General features: G+C 35.7%; 1 protein-coding gene and 1 pseudogene across 1 annotated transcript; both read right to left on the bottom strand.

The window, feature by feature from the left end:
* Positions 1-195: 195 nt before the first annotated feature.
* LOC113115001 (uncharacterized) lies at positions 196-9,755 on the bottom strand (annotated as a pseudogene).
* A 2,659-nt stretch (positions 9,756-12,414) lies between these two features.
* Positions 12,415-13,541, bottom strand: LOC113115530 (lymphocyte antigen 6D-like). Its single transcript, XM_026283116.1, has 3 exons — positions 13,451-13,541; positions 13,115-13,210; positions 12,415-12,627 (listed from the first exon to the last, which is right to left on the bottom strand). The coding sequence occupies exons 1-3, from the start codon at positions 13,533-13,535 to the stop codon at positions 12,545-12,547; spliced, it is 264 nt and encodes an 87-aa protein (XP_026138901.1). The 5' UTR covers positions 13,536-13,541; the 3' UTR covers positions 12,415-12,544.
* Positions 13,542-20,752: the final 7,211 nt, after the last annotated feature.

The following is a 20,752-nucleotide window of genomic DNA, read 5'->3' as shown; positions in this document are numbered from 1 at the left end:
CACCAAAACCAAAAAGTTATTTTGAGAAACAGATGGAAAGTTGATAGCATAAATGTTAGCAGTAGAAGCAATGTGTATTTGAAACACAGTCAAATGAGTAAGTAAAAGAACGCTTCAGAATAAATAAATTCTTTTAATAATATTATATACAATTCAGCCATCATAAACATTTGTAAAAGCTGAAAAAATTCCTCACAGACAAGTATATTTCCAAGAAAGTTCAAATGACATCTACATTAACAGAAATACTGTAGGTTACATCAACGCTGAACAAAGAATGTCTAAATAAAAAACACAAGTACATCTAGATGAAAGACGAGCACAAAAAGAAAAAATCTTAACAGTATATTAAACAGTTCTGTTCAGTTCTGTGTCTGTTTGTAGCTTTCAGGAGCGATACATTGGATGATTCTCAGCTGTCAGGACACTCTGCAGGAATAAAACAACCCGAGTCTCTGAGACAGTCATTATCTTCGTCTTCCTCCTCATTGCCCTTCATCACTCCCTCTTCGTCTTCTGTAAAAGCCAAGGCAAAGACAGGTTAAATCTCTCATACAAACTCCTGCTCTTTAATTTAATCTCTGCGGAACAAATCAGGTTTGCATTTGCACATAAACCCAAATGATATTAATGTTAATTAAATGACAGTATGTCTTCCTGGTTATTATCCCTCACTCATATCAGCCAGAGCAGCTCAGCCATGTGCCACCTGCTCACACAGTGAGCCCACATCCAATTAATCCTGATCTGTATTTACAGGAAAAGGCCGTTCCTGGCTGCACAGAGCGTTATAGATTAAATTTAAATAGATAAGGTTGTGACTTTTAGTAACACTGGACTCACTGTCTGACTGATATTTCATCAAAACACAAACATAGACAATGCAAAGATTGCGGTATCTGTGTCCTTCCTGAGGCTTGCTGACATAAAGTTTCCTGAGATGGACACAGAGAAAACCAAAATATAGTTTTGCCCAAAGCTGTCAATCAAACTGCTTGTATTGATACTCACTGCTTGTTACATAGAGGCAGTCTGATGCAGCCAGCAACTTGCGTCTGTGTTCTGGATCGGTCACATTCAACTCAATCAAATGCCTCTCTTTCAGATGTTTGAGATCATCTACTGTCTGGTAGCCATTGATGAGTAATGAAGATGCATATTCCTGTTACAAATGAGATTTTCAACATTAAAATGTGCAATACAGCTGTCAACTATCCAGGCAAAGACAAATTTATGGACATATATAATGCAAATTTTAGGGAAATTATCTTGCAGTTTCGCTAAATCATGTCGACTAGTGTGGATGTGAACAGGTGCTTTCAATTAATTCTCTAGGGAACTTTCCTTATGGGATTGATATGTAATAACAATGGGGGAGAATGTCAAAGTAACCAGATGACAAATCTGGCCAATGACAAATCTGGCAGTATAATTTATATAGTATTATAGCATAATTTTTTGAATTGGCTTTTATTTTTATATTCATTTTATTTTTGTTGTAAGTATGTTTTTAATTGTTTTATTCATTTTTATTCATAAAGCTATTATTATTTATATTATTTATTAATATATTTATATATTATCATATATTGCTATTATATAATTAGCATTGTTATATTAATATTTTTAATTCTTTAATTTTTTACTTTTTAATTTACAAGGCAACATTTCTAGAAAAAATGTTTTAAAGTTTTCCATCTAATATTTAGATTTTATGTTACTTCAGTTTTTTTTTTTTGAGTTACAGAAAATTGTTTGTAATAGTTTTTATTTTAGTTAACAATTAAAACACTGGTGGCAGCCAATCAGTGTGACGTGTGTCCTGTCCTGTCTGTGGTTATACCTCTAAATGAAGTCTCTCTAATAGCTCCAGGAGTGTATTCGGTCGTGGCTTCTTGCATACTTTCACAGGTCTTATTTTTGGTGCCTCCTCCTCTTCTTGCTTCTCTTTCTCAGGCAGAACATCCACATAAATAAACTTGAAATTTCCCACTTTATTATTAAGCAAGCCAGTCCATATGCCCATAGGTGGTTTACTTATGATGCTGATGATGTCTCCCACCTGAAAAAGATGACCAACACCATTAACTTACTATTGGCAATTAATGTTTCTCCTTTAAAATTGTGCTGATTAATTAAACTGGAAAAAAATCACAATATTTATTTCACCTTCAGTTTTAGTGAGTCTGTATCATATGGACTGGGGACAAAGTCTGTATGTACTTTAGCTCGCCCGCAGAACTGTCCCGTGTAGGGCACTTCCTCCTCCAGTTTCAGGCTGTCTCTGTTACTGGATACATCTGAATTGCTAGCCACACCACCTGAGCCAATAAATATAACAACAAAAAGAGTATGATTAAAATGTCAAATCTCTTTCCACATCAGTCGTTTGTGTGTAGATGCTTACTGGATGAGCTCTGTCCACTGTAGAGGCTTTCTAATGAGTTGCTGGTTTGGTCTGAGCTCTGCTTCTCTGCTGGACACCCATTCTCTGTTTCTCCCTCAGTGTCATCACCCTGTGCCAAACAAAATATCAGTCTTGATATTCGTATGAACTAATCTACAGATTAAGTGATAGGGAGAACTGTTTGGTTGGTTGGTTTTAGAGGTTGGTTTTGTGGGTCATAATTTCTGGGTCATAAGGTATACAATCGGGAAAAAAGGTAGAAAACGGTCACTGGAGCAGTGCCCTTTAAAAGGGTACTAATATGCTCATTTTAGGTACTAATATGTAAGGTACTAATATATAACTTTAAGGACCTTAGGGTATGGCTTTGTATTTTAAGTATTTTCTGAGAGTGTACTTCATTACTTCATCAGTCAGAACAGAAGTTAAAAAACAATTCGAATGTCCCCTGATCTTTTGACATATAAGTGGTCATTGTGTTATAAAAAAACATCCTCTAAGTTTCAGAAACTTTTTTGTTAATGAAAAAATCTTGATAACATTATAAGTGGACCTCAGAGATGACTACAAAATAAAAAACAATGGCAGTTCATGATGACTTTAAAATATAGAAATGTTAGCCCCTACTATTTAGACATATATTTAATTTTCCTTTAAACGTGCCAAACAACCCCCGTACAATCTGATGAACTGCTGATTTTTGGGTAATTAAGAACTTCGTTGCTTAATCAGTGCCAGTAATCAAATGAGGAACTCGCATTGTGACTCACCATGTCCTCAGAGCAGGATTTGACGTGTTTCTTGGCCATCCGTTTGCGCATAGTCATCGATATGGCTTTCATCTTTTGTCCCAAACTTCCTTGTTTCTCGCAGTGTTCTGCTGTTGGATCACTCTCTGCCTGTTTTATACACGCATTAATATTTAATATTTTGATAATCCTTTTTTGTGTGTGTCTGTATATATATATATATATATATATATATATATATATATATGTATATATATATATATATATATATATATATATATATATACGCTATTGTTATTAAAGTAGGCGGATGGTTTTTCGTTTAAGAGGCAGTGAAAAATATTTTATGAAGAAACATATACAAACATAAACATAATGGTGAATAAACTCTCAGATTTATAAATGTCTTATTCGTGCAAATGTATCTTACCTCAACTGCTCCATTTTCCTCAAGTCTGGAAGGGGAGTGTTGATTTCTGAATGTGTCAAATCTTCCAAAACTGGTGGATCGCTGTGTTAGGTAAATAAAATCAACCACTTTTATAAAGGATAAAACAGCAAGGCACATGCAGCATGTACATTACTTTGCATAAAAAAGTCATTATAGTGTCCATGTCATCAAGTTATAGAGAACTTCCATTTGACAAAAACACTGTATGATTCATAATCTGCTCAAAACCTCTTAGCTCTACCACAGTAAAATGCTGATAATTATCTAAAATGTAATCTCAATCAAATAGCAAACTGTAGTATCCTTAGAGCCATTATCATGAATTTGACCTTGACAAAGCTTTTCATACCAATGTCAGTTTTCTTGGTCCATTTTCAAATGTCGGATCTATTGGGATATGGCATCACTGCATGATATTAAAGCCTAATACAACTACTCAAATAAAACCTTCAGATTATTACCTAAAATCTTAAAATACATTACTAATTCCTACCTTTGGTTTAAGACTTTTTGGTTTGTCTGATACATTTGAAGCAGCCCTTTGGAGCATCGCCTTGATGTGTGCGTTCAGTTTGTCCTTAAAATGAAAGTCTAACCTGAAACTAGTGTTTTAACTTCTCAGCTCCACAAGTAAAAGATTGCAATGTCTCAGCAGAACAACCGATTACAAGAACTTCCTTAAATCACACAGGATGTGAGCCAATGCGCACTCTGTCATTTATCAAGGCATCAGTTCTACAGGGGAAAAACACTAAATGCTTGAGTCTGCATTTTGTGGTTCACCACTTCACAGTCATTTCGAGTAACACAAATACATAAGTCGGACTCTGTGGCACACACTCACACACACAAAAAGAATTTCCATAGAGGTGCTTTTTACATAATTGAACTAAAGGATGTTTTTTACATAATTGAAATAAAGAACCTAAAATAAAGGATTGCAACATTTTATGAAGGCCCTCAGATTGTAGAATAGATGCAGGAATCTGTGCTTCCAATGCTTTTATATATATAACTTTATGATCGATGTTCATAATTTCACATTAAAACTATAAACATACTCAAGAGAAAGCTTATTAATCAAAATTCCTTTTGTCCTTTGCCCAAGTTGCAAAATCTGGTCTCTGTATGGGGAAGTAGCTCCACTGCACGCAAGGAAGTGGACACATGCTTTTGAAACACTTCCTGTCTTATTTCACAACTTTCAGAAAGGATTTTTCTTGCAAATCTGCACAAAAACGAATTCTGTCTGACAGCTGTCTTATGTACAGTACTTTGCACATGCAAAGTGTATTAGTCATGGGCTCTTTTTATGTCAAGAATTAAAATCCATGGCGTGTACTGACCACTAGTGCTCATGAAAACCCTACAGACAATAACAGCCTAATCCAGATGTGTGCAGTCGGCCATAGCAAAATCCAAATCCAGGATTACAGCATTATAACCTATTTCTTTAAACACTACAAGCCTTTGAAAACAAACAGTCCTTCCTAAATTGTCATGAGAGCTTTACTTTATTTGAGAGTGATGCAGTGTAGTAGTTCACTCATACTCGCCCTAAAGTGTGTAAAAATATGACTGGTTGGCATGACAGGACAATCTTCGAAAGTCTTATATATTGTAATAATAACATGCATTCAGTACTTGAAAGGAGGTTAAGAGCCCTGAGTTTATAACACATGAAATAAGAAGCTTTGATAATTTACATATTTATCACATATTCATGCTTTGCAAAGAATAATGTGAAATAATTGTTTCTTGAGCAAGTAATGGCTGGTGAAAATGTAAAACTGAAATATACTTCTTCCCACATGGCATAAGACTATAATGATGGTAATAATAAAATGTTAAGTATACACTGAAAATAACTTACACAGACATCCACACTGGTGCTAGAACGCAACACTCCTTTGGGGAAGGAGTCTCTCTTCGAGTTTCGAATGTTGCTTTTATCTTCTTGATTTGGAGTTGTGGATGCAGTCCAGTCCCAGATGTGGACTTGATATTCATTGCAGGGAGGTAGACCGGTTTTGTTGGCTGGTATCCAGTTCAAGGCTGTTTCAGTGGGGTTACTCCAGCGATGTCTGGCAGGTGCTGTCTCCGTGACCCTTGACCCCCAAGCAGTGTCACACGTCATTCCTTTGGCACCTTTGATGTGAGCTTTAGAAGACACAGATAAAAAAAGATCAATATATGTCACTAACATCCTGAACAGCTTTTGATAAAAAAAACAAAAACAAACTCAAAACAAGTAACTGCTGTAGCATCAGATTTAATCGGTTTATTTACATGTTGTTTCTTGTGTTGGAGTTCCTCTTTTACTGCTTTTCCTCTCCACTTTTTTCATCCGTGTCCCTCTTAGCTGTGTCATGTCTGCATGTGCTGTCTCAGGCTGTCAACAGAGTAGACATAATAATACAATAACATTGTTAAGTATACCTACATACATCATATTAAATAAAATAATAAAATAATTGTTATAAATAATTACATACAATTCTAATATATAGGAACATTAATATATAAAACATAATTGTCAAAGTATTATCCACCCTTATTTTGCTGGTGATATCGATAACTCTCAAGAGTGAGTCCATTGACAGAGTACTACACTGGTGAACACATAACAGATTTAGCAGTCTCGACTGACTCGAATGTCATGTGGGCAAAGGGATTAGATGGGCAGAACGTGCCCCTCACCCAACCATCTGTATAGACACAATCAACCATGATACCCTGTATAGGGAGAACTGTTGTTCCAGCCCCTGTGTAATAAATGACGATCACTTACATTCCAGCTGGCACAAAGCACCTGGGAGGACAGGGCTTGAACTCACCATGTAATTCTGTTTGCTTCTTAGCTGATCTTGGTTTGGATTACATCCCTCATAACAGACAATCTACCAATGAAAGAATGAACATTTTTAATAGAAAAGGTAATGAAAATAAATAAATATGTCACAAACATGTTCTAGGTTATAACTTTAATTATACCAACATAACTCAGTTAGACATGTCGTGTGTTTCCGACCTGGACAGGAATCTCTTGCTGTATGTTTCTTGAAATGGTCTTTCTGTCTGCCATTGTCTGGCTTTCAGCCCTTCTTATAGCTCTTAACATATCTGAAATTTAAGCACATTTAATCGAATTATTAGGCAATTAGCAACCAAGTCACTATATAAAATGCTTGCTTTTTTAAACGTTTTTATTTTATTAAGACATCACAGAATCTCTGGTAGACAAACAGAAATGGTAGACCAAAGTCAAAATAGTACATTCCGTATAAGAAAACATATGTGGTTTTGCACCGTTTCCTGTTTTGCTTCTTCACGTATTTTGACGAGAGGAAATACCACACGGCAGGTGATTTTACTCTGCTTAGCCAAAGAAATGTGGCACATCCATACAGACAGGTTCAACAGCATTATTACCTTAAAATAAATGTGCACCACCATTTGAAATTTAGATTAGAGTAAGCTTATAATCTTTTCATTATCTTTTAAAAATAACAGTGATTAAAATATTTGAACATCGTCTTTTTATCAAAAGCTCTAAGCTAAACTACATTTAACATTAGCTGATATTGATGACTTTGTTAGAATGCATAGTTGACAATGAAATTGACATGTCCTATGTTGTGACATACTACATAATAATAATAATAATTGAGAGATTTCATTGAATATTTTTACTTTCAAAACTACTGTATCACACCACAGGGCCATTTAATAAGTAAAATGATGTTTGAAATTGGTGAGAATAAAATGTTCACTTCTCCCCTATATATTAAGAAGTCCTTCGAAAGTCCTTCACAGTTGTAAGAAGCTGAAGTCTAGGGCTCTGTTTACAATTAAGACCCTGCTGTTTCTTAATTAATCCCACACAGGACAGGCAAGTGCTTTAAGTGAGCTGATGACTGCACAACACTGTCCATTCACTGTCAGTGGGATTTGACACAGTCAGAATCTTATAGGCCATCTGACTGGCCAATAGTAAGTGATGTTGCTTAGCTGTGTGTGTCTTGGAAATGAAATCTAGTCGGGATTAACCTACAAATCCTCAGACCGGTTTTACCTTCATTCTGATTCTTCCTCAGGAGGACTAAATCTTCCTGCATTTTGGCAGTGGGCCAGACAGAATTAGTGCAGACGGTATTATCTGCAGGAGGGAAATCAAGCCATTAGGGGTTTGTTCATTTAAGGTTCACTAATGTTCCATGCTTTTACTTTTTCACTCTGTGAAATCTCATTTAAAGGCAATAAAATGTAGAAAATCTGGTTTGTCCTTTCATTCATGCTCATAATGATCTGATACACAATGTACCTTTCTTTTTCATTATCTATTTACTGGTCGGCTGCCAGTCAAGGTGGTTGAGCATTAAAGCATAACAAGGGTGTACTATTGCAGCTTAGTCATGTGATGCAGAAAGTTTAGGAAAATTTATAAAATATCTCTCAAAATATTACGTACCTAAAGCTTCATTTTCAGAAACAGATTTTGGTAGTGAACTGAAAGAAGATGCAAGGAAACATTTAAAGAGGGTACATTTGGCATTTTCTGTCTGTGTGAAAACCTCAAGGGCTCTTTCACTTTTGCTTTGACAAGAAGTTCAACATTTTTCTCTTTCTCTTCTCTTCTGACTAAAAATACAGATTGAACTCACCTTTGCTTCTTTTTTCTAGTGTTGTCTGACTTGACCTGTGAGATTTCCTGTAAACACATACAGTAAGAGGCACTTTCGATCATATATTCTAGAAACTTTCACATGCAGAGTCGTCTGTTGTTGTGCATATTTATTTGAAAGTGTGAAATTATGGGAAGTGTAATCTCAAGATTTTGAATGCCTGTCATTTCAGGTTTCTCTCTCATAGGAAGGCCTCAATATATTTCCATATGATTACAGCACAATCTATTAGCAGCAGCTTTAATTTAATGGAAGCTCATCATGTCCACAGCAGTTAAAGCGTGTGTCCAGATGGCCGATACATTTCCCATGACAGTGCAGTATATGGATTCAAAATTCCAGCAGTCATTTCTATAGTTACCATGGAGATAGGACGCCCCGCACTTCTCCATTTGGTGGCATCATCTGAGAGAACAGCTGGGCTGCAGGACCTGCTGGGGATGGTGTACACCTGAGCCTCACAGGACTCCTGCACGGCCTCGTACAGGCTGTCCATAGAGCCCTCCTACAAAACAACATCACGTCGGTCAAATATCCCTGTTTTTTTACCTTGTATAAAATGAAGTGTTGCATTTTAAACCAGGCATTTTAAACAGGCATATAGTATAATAATAAAATAATTAATAATAAACATTAAAACAATTGTTGATATACAGTGTCATACGCAAGTGCATTCAAAATTAACTTTCTAAATTATGGGTGTGACAGTGGAGCATTTAGCTTAATTTAAGCTTCTTGACTTTACCTTTGGTAGAAACTAAGTTCACAGTATTTTTGTCTAAAACAAAAATTGGTCAGAAATCAAACAATTAATGTAGTACAACCACCGATCCACTAGGGGTGGATCACAGACCACCTGTTTAAGACCCTGATTTATTAGTGTTTGCAGTGCATTTCAGTGCAAAAGATGACACAAATAACCAGAAGCATTAGTTTGCTTACAGAAGATCAGACCAGCGTGAATTCAGTGAAGCGAGGCCACCATTAATCATAAACGGCAAAAAAACAACCCAGGATCTGGCAGAGAAACTCAGTCCAGTCTACACGTTTCACCTATGTGTTTTGTTTTTATAAACTAAAAAAAAAAAAAAAAAATCATGATTGATTTAAATTAAAATATTGTGAAGGTAAGATAAATAAAATGTATCTTTAATGCAAGGGCTACACATGTAAGCCATAATCAACCAATAACTTGACTTCTTACCCAAAAGAAAGCATAAAAAACGGCCCTCGTGAGCAGCTAAAGCTTGGTTCCTGATCTTCATGCACTGTCACATGCTGCCTTCACATCCTCCAGCAGGCCACGTTTCATGCACACACTGTCAGTCTACAAACCACAGAGCCGAAAAGGTGAATCACTTACCAGAGAAAAGCAGAAGAGATTCATTCTGGAAAGTATGGTTTCTTTCCAATGCCCACAGCACAGGATGAACAATGGGACGAGTCAGAGGCAGACAGAGAGCTGAGTGCTTAGTGTTCCAGGCTGCCTACTGCTCACAGATTAATACTGAATGACATCCTTCCTCTAATCCAATAGATGTGGAGGACCATTACCACTCCAGGCAGCCCCTCAATCACCGCTGAGATTGTTAATGCTGATGTTGTTTACTTACTAGTGAACTGGGTGGACAGCTTTTGTTTGCACTATAAGATTTTTGCATGCAGCACTTACTCCAAGACAACTAAAACTATATATATGTTAATACGTTTTTTTATAGTATTGTTTTTTAAATATTTTATTTAGCCATATTTTCTCTAAACAGCTATTTTAATTACATTAAATTGAAACTGAAAACAAACAAGTTGTATAGGAACAACACCTGCAGTCTCTGATTTCATGTTAGTGACAGAGAAATATACTTGAATATGGCAGTGAGAAATATTTAATTAACCAAGCACCATGTTCTGACTCCATCCACAGGGAAAGGGAAATGAAGGTGACATTAAAGCACATCCCTTAGGAGAATTCATGATTCAAGTACCTTCAAAAAGCTTGACTGCAGTGTGAATCACATTAGAAAACCTACAATACACTTCATGTGGAACCATCTGAACTAACTTTAGCTCAAAAATGTTATTTAATATGACTGAATCATCCTGTAAGGTTACGCCATTGAAAGTAAAGTGTAAAGCTAAGGCCACACAGAAATTTCCCCTTAAGTGCAGTTTCGCTTTTCTACATTCTACTCAAGGAGTGTGGAATGACATTTTGTAATAAGAACTTTATTCACTTATGCAAAGCTTTTTTTTTCTTCTATTCTCAGCTAGAGGAAATATGCCCTGCTGAGGATGCACTGTCTTGGCATATGACACTACCTGCTAGCACAGCTAGTGTTTCTTAGCCAAAGTGCATGTGATGTCTTGTCAACAGTCCTTAAGTCGCTTATATCTGCAATTGCCTTGAAATAGACCCAGAGGATTATGGTGCACAACGCAGTGTTGCAGACCTCAGGACAGAAGGTGAATCTGCTTCAAGAATGTCTAAGCTGGTGCAGAAAATGGGTCAGTATGAAACCAAGGTGTTCATGGTTTCTCTCTGACTGTGCACGCAGATGAATGTGAAGGTCGTCAGACATTTGATTTGCTTCAGTGATAATCTGCTTGTTTAGATTTTTGGAAGTTTGCCCAATTATGCAATCTGTTCATTTCTTTTATGTTGCAATGAAAAGGGCAGTTTGAGGTGATGGCTGGTCTGGCACTAGCACAACTAATGCACTCAAATAATTAATGTGCCCTTGTGAATTTAATGATAAGTTCTGCATGTTTACGAATGCATATTCTGAAGTATAGCAGATTCCATTGTAAAGTCAACAAGAAATCAAAATGAAGACTATTTAATTTCTTAATGCACATTCCTGGTCTCATTATGCATAAACCATTGTGCAATCCATTAGTGTTGTTATTTCAAATTAATATATGGAATTGTTGCAATTGCAATCTTTATTATATGTATAAAATGGATCTTCCTCTTAAATGACTTTCCTTTATGCGGACCTCATTTATTGCCAAATAGGTATTTAGGTATCTTTTTAACAATTTTTGGTGGGTAACACCCACTTTTCACTGTCCAATCTGTTTGGAATAGATACATTTAAGCCTCTCCCAACATTCTTCCTAATTTAGTGTCAAATTACACTCAAATTGTGGAACTAAAATGGGTTGCAAACTGGAATTCACTTTGACCGTGGCCAATCCAAGATGACAAGGCCTTTTTCTACAACCTCAGCTCAGTTAAAGTTTAATCCATCACTGTTATGTGTCCTGTTCCCCCTCTTTTCTTCCTCTTTCTTGACAAATCTGGGAAATCTCGCTCTCCCTTAATCAGCGAAAGAGCTTAGATTCTCAGAAACGACAGCTCATTCACTCGCTCATTTCTTAAAACTTGTAAATTGACAAAAATGCCATGTCAATTCAACACACTGAGGCTTCCAGCTCTTAATCTTTTGCTGTCCATTAAAGAACATGACAAGATAAATTGCTGTGCCGTTCGCTGTGTGAAAGAGGGTGCACAGGTTCCCAGCTGGTTATTTTCAAAGGAAGAAAATCCTCAATCTCTTTAATAACAAACCCCGCAGTCATGGAAACAGAAATAAAGACGGGAGGATTAATTCAAATCTGACCCATATTTCCTTGTTTGAATTAACATTATTAGAAGCAGCCCAAATTTTTGTGTAAAGGTATTTTTAAAATAATGTGTATATGTATAAAAGACTGCAAAATAAAAAAAATTATAACTACAGCATTATTATGCATAATAAAATTTAAAAAACAGTTATCTGTGCAAAAGTGCAAAAGAAAAAAGTTAACCTTGTTTGGAAATTTTAAATCACCTTTGATCAACATTCGATATGCTTTTTTTTTTGCATTTTGTCAAGAGAGATTAATGCTTGGACTGCATGTTTAGCTTCCAGTCTTTTCATCTGTTAAAAGCAGCAGTTAATCCAGACGCACATGGCATCATAACATCTCTCCTGAATGACCTACATTCATCTGATACTGAACACACACATACACTGCATTTTACTGAGCAAAGTTTATTTAATTCATAAATCAAATCATACAGAGCTGGGAAAGAAACCAAGCTTATTAGACATTGCTTAAAGCAGGGCTATGTAAAGCAAACCATGTTGATTCAAATGGGAAAAAGGAATTAGAAAAATGAAACACCTAGAGTAACCCAGGGATTTTTTTTGTGCTACGCTATTACAATGAACTATAGTGACTGATCCGATGACTGGGTGATGTTGAGAGATCAGTCACACAGATCAGAAGTGCAGCAGTAGATGTTCACTCCAGGAACACAGAACTCCTCACATGTCCGGCTGAACACAGTGGCTACGGTTTAGGACATAAAGAGAAAACAGCTCAATATCTAAACTTCTACAATACAGACCTTTAATAAAAAAATGACATTCTCCTTTTTTTTTTTAAACCAACAAGGGGTAATAAATATGAATCTGTTACTAAGGTTATTTTTGTTAACAAAAACTAAAATTAAAAACCAGAATTTCATTACTTAGAATAAAATATACATAAACTAATGTATATAAAATATTTTATAAAACATATTTTATTTACGGTAGTTAACAAGGCAACATTTCTCACTTTTGTTTAGTTTACGTTGAAGAGCTAAAATGACAATTAAATAAACGAAAACTATGTAGACGTAAAATATAAAAAAATGCAAAAAAGAAAAAAGTACAAAATAGATTCAAATTAAAAATATAAACAAAAGGTAGTATATCATGATACAAAAATGTCATTGAAGGTTAATGACTATTGAAAATTGAGTAAATAAATTATTTTAATATTAATTGTTTACCTGTTGAAATTGTTTTGCAGAAGTTGCTTGAAGCTGGGCATTGAGTTGGGGTCTTGCAGTCCCCATCCACACAGGTGTAGCATGTCAGCGAGTGCACTATTACATATCAGACAGATAGATAGCAATGATCAAAGTATCTGCACTTCATCAGAACATTTTGAAAAACTTTTAACTACATTCCACAGCATAATATTTGACAATTTACTTTTTTCAATTAATCAGTTGAACCAATTCACAGAATTTTTATGATTCAGTAAGCTCTGACCCATTTTGAGCAAGAAGATAAAGGATGGATGAATGGTTAGATAGATGGAAAGAGAAAAGCTTTTGTCTTACCTGAAGCACTGCAGAGAAGCACCACAATAAGAGCACACACTAGCGTCTTCATGATGGAAGCTGGTCTGCTCATGCGAAGGAACATGTTCTTTTATATACCTCGGTTACACCTTTTACTGAAAATACATTCTTCCTAAAGTATATCAGTAATGCTGCATGACAGGTTTCATGTAACTAGATGCAGTATAGATCTCAGCTTAGTTACTGGACAAGGAAGTAAAAATAATTTTCTTAGCTTAATGTCCTTAGCTTGTGCATTGTTTAAGCCAGATGTAAGATCTGAAAAACTTATATGAAGTCTGTAACTCCACTATGTCTTTTCCTAATCTTTCACTTATTTTTTCTTAATCTTTTCAGTTATTTGCCCATCATTTTTCTGATTTCTCTAACTCTGATAAGTTGGCTATTTTTATATTGAGCTCACTATCTATTTTCCAGATACTCCCACAATGCATTATATCCATAGGAAGGACATATTTCCCCAAATATCACAATGATTGTACTTCTATTTTATAATATATTTCTTTAATAGTTAAAACCATAAACCACACTATTACTATGAGATGGGCATCTAAAGTGCAGTGCTCTTAAATTCAAATTCCTCCTGCATTACTAAGCCTGTCAGGTACCATAGAAAACATCCAATTAATCTGCACACCAACAATCCTCTGGTGTTCCACTGGGATCCGTACTTGGACCACTTCTCATTCTATACTAAATCACGCAGTTATTTCATAACCTCTCATGGCCTCTTACCTCTTATTAAAAATGCAAATCTCATCTCAAAGTTAAAATTACAGGCCAGCTGGCAAAATGATCTCTAATAGCAAGCATCTCAGGGCCGTGAAGCCAAGTGAATTCAATGCTTATTAGAGCTGGGGCACGGACAGGCCTTATGGGTAATCTGTCTAAAGATTAGCCTTTTATTGGTTTTAGGCTCTGACATTTCCATAGAAGTTTGAGACTAGTTATTGCTTTGAGGAGAGATATTAGGGGACTTTCAATGTTCAGCTCTCAAGGTTAAATTGCCAAAATATGATGGCTTATTTTCCTCATGAGAATCCAATATATCAGACAAATAAAAGCTTTACATAACATTGCCACTAAGATGTTAAATTAACAGCTTTGTTAAAAGAAGTACAAATGGTCAATTATCATTCTGATATCACTGCAGATGAGGCATCTGAGAAAAGGTTTTTCGGTAAATGCTGTTAACATGTTGACGTAAACACAAGAGACACAGACAGCAGGGGGCAACAAAGATCAGAAATGATTAGATGGCAATTATTCTTCAAATAGCCTTCATAAAGAAAAAGATAGATAATAACAACACTGGAACATATATGGTTAGCATTTAGTATTTTATTAAAATGTATGTTATTTATACATGTATCATTGCATATAAGCAGTAAAATTCATGAAGTGCACTTAAAAAATAAGAGATGTTTTAATAAATCAAGAATGCTGTCTGAAACTACTTTAGTTTAATATACAAGCTTAGCATATTATATGGAAATAATTAATAATACTTATTAATTAGAGCTTTGGAAAAAGAACATTAGCATTCCTCAGCCTAAACATCCATCTATCGGTCTCTCTCTTTAGTCATCCATCTATTTATTCATAAATCACTCAGCCATAGCCTACATCTATCGATCCATTAATTCATTTTTTAATAAAAGCAATTTATTGGAAAGCTTACAGTTCTTTAGTATACCACTCAACGAAATGAAATCTTGGGCTTCTAATGTAATTTTTCGATGCATTAAATGAATTACTAAAAGTTCCCTTTAGTAAGCAATTGATTCCTGTGTAAATAATCACTGTTTTTAGGATTCTAAGCCTCTAAGCATAAAGGTGACAGTGCTCACAACTAGTGATTTAGGGTTTCCAGTTCATACAAGCTTTGTAACTCTCTGAACTTAGGAATAGCAGCCTCTTAGCAGCACATCAGATCCAAGCACAAGCAGTATGTTCTGAAAGTTGAGTAAGCAAAGTTGAGTGTTTTATAGTTTTGAACTAAGCGTTGACCATATGACCTTCTGTAGGTGAACTTGCTGCTCAGCAGTGACGTCTCATCATTCCTTCACCTGTGCCAATGACGTCCAAAGGAAGACGTCTGGAACAGAACAGTCTGTCTGGAAAGAAAACACTAAAACAAGCACAGTATGACATTTTAATCTAAATTTAATCTGATTATTTAAATGCTAATAGATTGTATTTTATTATAATACATAAGAAAAGCAATTATAGGCGACTTAGATATATAAATACTAAACAGCTTGATTTATTAATGTTTTTCACATATCCATAGTTCTCAGAAACAGCAGATATCATAATTGTGAAACGTCTATAGTGATGAACAGAAACTACAATTTTTTGTGTGTGTGATTTGCCCCATTGGCAATATAAATATCATTTTAATGAATTTGCAAAAGAGGAAAAATATTGAGAGATGGTCACTATCAAAAGAGAGGAAGATTTGTCATCACTCAGCTGTTGTATTAGAAACACTCACGCAGCAGCGTTAAAACGCAAAGCAGTTATGTACATTAAAAAGTTCAAAACGAAAACATAAATAGCTTTTCTAGATTTACGATGTTAATAACTGTGGGAACCATTCTTTAAAGCACTTCATGGAAACAGCCTTAAATTAGCAAACGCCACTGTCACTGCAGACTTGCAGTACCGTTGACAGCCAGCAGATGCTGCCCTTGAGCCAATCAGTTATGTGAGTGCTTAACTAATTTTGTTTGCATTTCACAGCCGAATGAATAAAATCTCCTCTGAATGCATTTGGACAAAATAATCTACAATTCTCATTTGAACAGCCCAACACATCGCTTTGCCAGTACATCTCTGAAATAAATGACAGCATTTGCAAACTAAAACAGTCTGACGGGCAAGCAGCCTGATCTCACTAGTTAAAAAAGTCATTCTCTCTTCCAAAGTGCAATGACTGGACTGGATAGCAGAAAGCTTCAGATTTCCCATCTCCCTCAGTAAACTGCGGAAACAGAGTGTTCTCCATTAGGCGCCATAAATCTGAGTTGATGTGACAAAGGGTAATGAAGCAGCTTTCTAATCGGCCTGCCCACGGCCCCTCATGTCACACTGCAGACAAGCCTGGGCCAAATGCAGGAATAGATGTGGTTAACAGATTACCGAGCAAAGCAAAACCCACAAACGTTTATTTAGAGCCAGAAAACAGCAGAATGTATGTCAATAATGTTAAACGTGAGGGATGTCTTGACTAAATGCAGTTGAAAGTTGGTAGCATTTACAGAAATCAATAATACAGCACCAGACAAGTTTAATGAAAGAAGATGATAATGATCCTGTTTCTCCTCAAGCTAAACCAGAACCTCTCTGAAAAAGAACAACGAGTCCCTTCCCAAATGCTGTTTTATTGTATAAGTGGCTCTGTTTCACAAGAACATGAACTTCCTATAAACTTGAAGCCGTGGGAGGTGTGCTTTTACTCTCAGGATGGTGCGTGGAACACACTGCAGCAGGATGACATTAAACTCTGGGCTTGTCCCATACAGTACATGTGTTCCTCTTGTCCTTGTCTCTGAATGGGAACAGAGCTTACTACAGCGAGACCTGGCTGGCGCTTTATCACATAAACCTTCGGTATACCTAATCAAATAACCAGCCGGGCGTGAAACCATATTCCACTCTGTTCACGTAGCCTTGCGATGAGTGCCTTGCAGAATCAAACAGGACACAGGATTAAATGATGGAGTCGGAGTATTCCAGAGGGCCTTGTGCAATAGCGATTAGGACAGAGGTATTAGTGTGATTGTGGAAGGTACAATGCATAAAGAATGGGGAAAGAAGTGCAAAGTAGCTCTCCATGACCCATCAGGTGCTCATCTGTTGAAATATAGCCTAGTTGTGTAGTTTTTCTAAAATGAAATCGATGGGAGATTTTATTTATATCAAATTTCACACCTGAAAGTAGTGAAGCAACTGGATTTGGTCAAAGAAGGAAATAATGTTGATAGAAAAGATGTTTGTTAGATGAATGCACTCTATCAAATCTCCATTTTTAAAAGTTGCATTGTATATATGCATATAATGGGGTACAAAATATATTATTTCTTTTAAATCTAGTAAAAAATAAAATAAAAGAATTATCTATCAAATTAAAAAAAGTAATATATGTATTTTTATTATTATTACTGTTATAATTTTTTTCTTTTACATTTTTAATTTAATAATAGAAATAACAAATATACATTTAATACATTCTTATTATATAATTTACAATATTAATAATAGTAATAATAATATCAACAATGATCTAGAAACAATTTCTAGCAATAAATAATATGTAAATAAATATAATTAAATACACTATTATATAAATAATTGACTAAATAATTATAATAATATGTCTGTTTTTTATTGAATTAATATAATAATGTATAAATAACGTTCTATTATTATGTAAAAATTAAGTTATATAATTTATATTATAAATATATATACAGTATATTAAAAAAATAAATGTAAAACTTTTAATATTTTATTATAACCTCTTGTTTCTAGATTTTAAATAGAAAAAGTGTTCTGTAAATAATAATAATTATTAATTATTATTAGTATTATTTGGTCAGATGCTCATGGCTCAAAAGCACAAAATTATATTTTAAAGTTCTTAAATCCATTGCATCAACGCATTTCCACCAGTGGTCTTTTGAACTTTTGAATATTTTATAATAGTTTTATTTTCCCGATAATCACTGTACCTTTTTTTTTTTTTTTTTTTTTTTTTAGATATTTGAGACTTGCCATTCTGAATAGCAGCTAATGACTGAATATATCCACATCCCTTTCTTTGTCTCTCTGAACTCCTATCTTTGCACTCGGCTGAGAGGCTGCGAGGGGTCGTGACCTCTGTGGCCTTTTGTTCCCTCAGTGAGTTGGGTTACAGACAGTGCCTCATCAGCCATGCTGTAGATGACCTTCTGTACTCCTGTCCCTCAGAGCTATGCGGGGCCATTGGCCTCTCTGCCTCAGTGTTAAAGCTGCCTTTTATAGAGCAGCCTGCCCCAGCAGCATGCTGGGAGACAAACAGAGACAAATGGGCTTGGGTTTTTTTCTTTAGAATAGTTAAATCAACAAGTGCGACAGAAAAAATGAATGCAAGGTGGATATATATCCGTGTAATCAGGGTCTTTGATATCTCAGGCTTTCTTAAAAAACTTTGCTAACTTTAAAATAATGGCTGTGTTGCTAAAGCTTAATGTCCTCTGTAAGAGGCTCTTAAAGCCATTCCAAGACCTCTCGGAGTCCCAGGAAGTATTTAAAGCTCTGACGTGATGCTGTAAAAATAATTCAGAGAGCAGGAAGAGGAGTTATTAAAGCGAAAGGAAAGTTGCAGAAAGCGGGAGGGGTGTTCAGACAGCAGGGGTCTTTGATGAGCGTATCCGGACCGGGCCGGATGAGAGCTGAGTAATGTGGGAGAGCTTTATCCAGGTGCACACATTGTGCTTTTGAGTCTAGCACTCTTTTCTTCCTTCATCCGCCTCTCTTTCTTTTTCTTTCACTCATTCATTCTCGTTCTCCCCCCTTTTCCCTTCTCTGTCTATTCAGCTCAAGCGCCGGGAGTCAGATAGATGGTCCAGCTGCATCCTCTTGGTCACTATGTGCCAGTTTATTTAAGGTCTTCTTGGAACAGAGACCTCCCTGTGAATGTCTTAATATATAGCCTGTGTGTTTGTGTTTGTTCTCGGGAGAGCAAGTCACGGTCCCTAAATACATCTCAGGGTCGGTTAGATTTAGAATGCTGAGTAAATACTACACCGATTTTTTATGAGTGCTTGCATGAAAGGGAGTGTAGTCATGGTTTTCTCATTATGTTTCAGTCCAAGGAGGTCCATAGCACCTGGAGAAAGCTAACCATTAGCATTCACATTCATCTCAATGGCAGTCTCTCAGAATGGAGCAAGAACAAGAACGCACACAGTCCCACAGACATCACTAGCGACTATCCTGGGATGTGACGTGAAAGGCAATAACGTAAGGCTGTATATAAGAATAATGATAATTTATTTGTACTGCCAAGTTTGGTGTCAGTAAATTTCTTTGTTTTTGCAGTCTCCTGAGTATTTTGAGTAGACTCTTTGAAATATATTGAAACATTGTATTCTCTCTCTCTCTATTGAACAGAACATAGAATAATATATTTACCCCCAAAAACACAACCACAATTTTTTTTTTTTTTTTTTTTACACAATTTCACATAATTGCACGTTGCTATAAGTGAATGAAAACTGCTCTCTGAGACCCAGCCTGGTCACTTCTGTCCCGGATTGGACTTGTCAAATGCATAGAGATAGTCAGGTTTGCTATTTTTAATTTGGAATGGTCACTCACACCACTTCTAATTAGATTCCTCATGCAATGTTGCCCTCTAAAGCAGTACAACCTTGATTGTTTTTTTGTCCGATTGTTTTTTTGGTCCCTCACCAGTTTTCAGCTGCTATGGGCCGTCTACAGGCCACCAATATTGATTACCTTGCTACAGTATATGAAAAAAAACTAAAATCCCCTTTATCCTGATGTAAATGAGTTGCACTAATGATTAATTAATTTTAGTTGTTGACATCAGCAACATTAACATTAGAAAAATAAAGTATGAAAAATGAAATATGCTGAATTTATTCAAGTTAATTAATGATTAATGTATGCATATTTATATATTCATTCATATATTCATTTATGCAGATTTTTAGGAAGCTGTAAAATGCCATAGTCCTTCAATAGACATATGACTTCACATTATAAAAACAGCTCAGCCTGTGCTGCCTATAGGAGGCGATTCACAACTTTTATCGCACCAATACTGCCTACTCATCTACGCTATCCCTAAGGAAGCCTGCATTCTCCTGCGTCATACAACACTGTCCTCCTCGGGACCTTTAACTTCTGATGACCCCTGAGGGGTGGAGCTCTTCATTTCCTGCCCTGCTGGTGACACACACCCATCAATGAAGGTGTTTATCAGTCCAACCTTTCATGACCTCTCCTGTTTCCTGCTGATGACTGGGTGACCCCTGTGGGTGACCCCTTGTTGATTTCTATCTGCTTTTAACACATATCCAGTTTATGACTCAATGCATCTTGTCAGAAGTGTCATGTTTGTTCATGAGCCAAGCTTGTTCATACTCATTCTTGATTTTAAAGGCTGGATTTTTAGGTTAATTAGAACAGTTTTTTGCCATTGAAATGACTGTTTATATATATCTATATATCTATATATATCTATATAGATATATATATATATATATA

Source organism: Carassius auratus, chromosome 15 (genome assembly GCF_003368295.1).
Source record: "Carassius auratus strain Wakin chromosome 15, ASM336829v1, whole genome shotgun sequence".
Lineage (NCBI taxonomy): Eukaryota > Metazoa > Chordata > Actinopteri > Cypriniformes > Cyprinidae > Carassius > Carassius auratus.
Note: the sequence above shows the minus strand (reverse complement) of the source record. Positions and strands in the feature narration are given on the sequence as shown.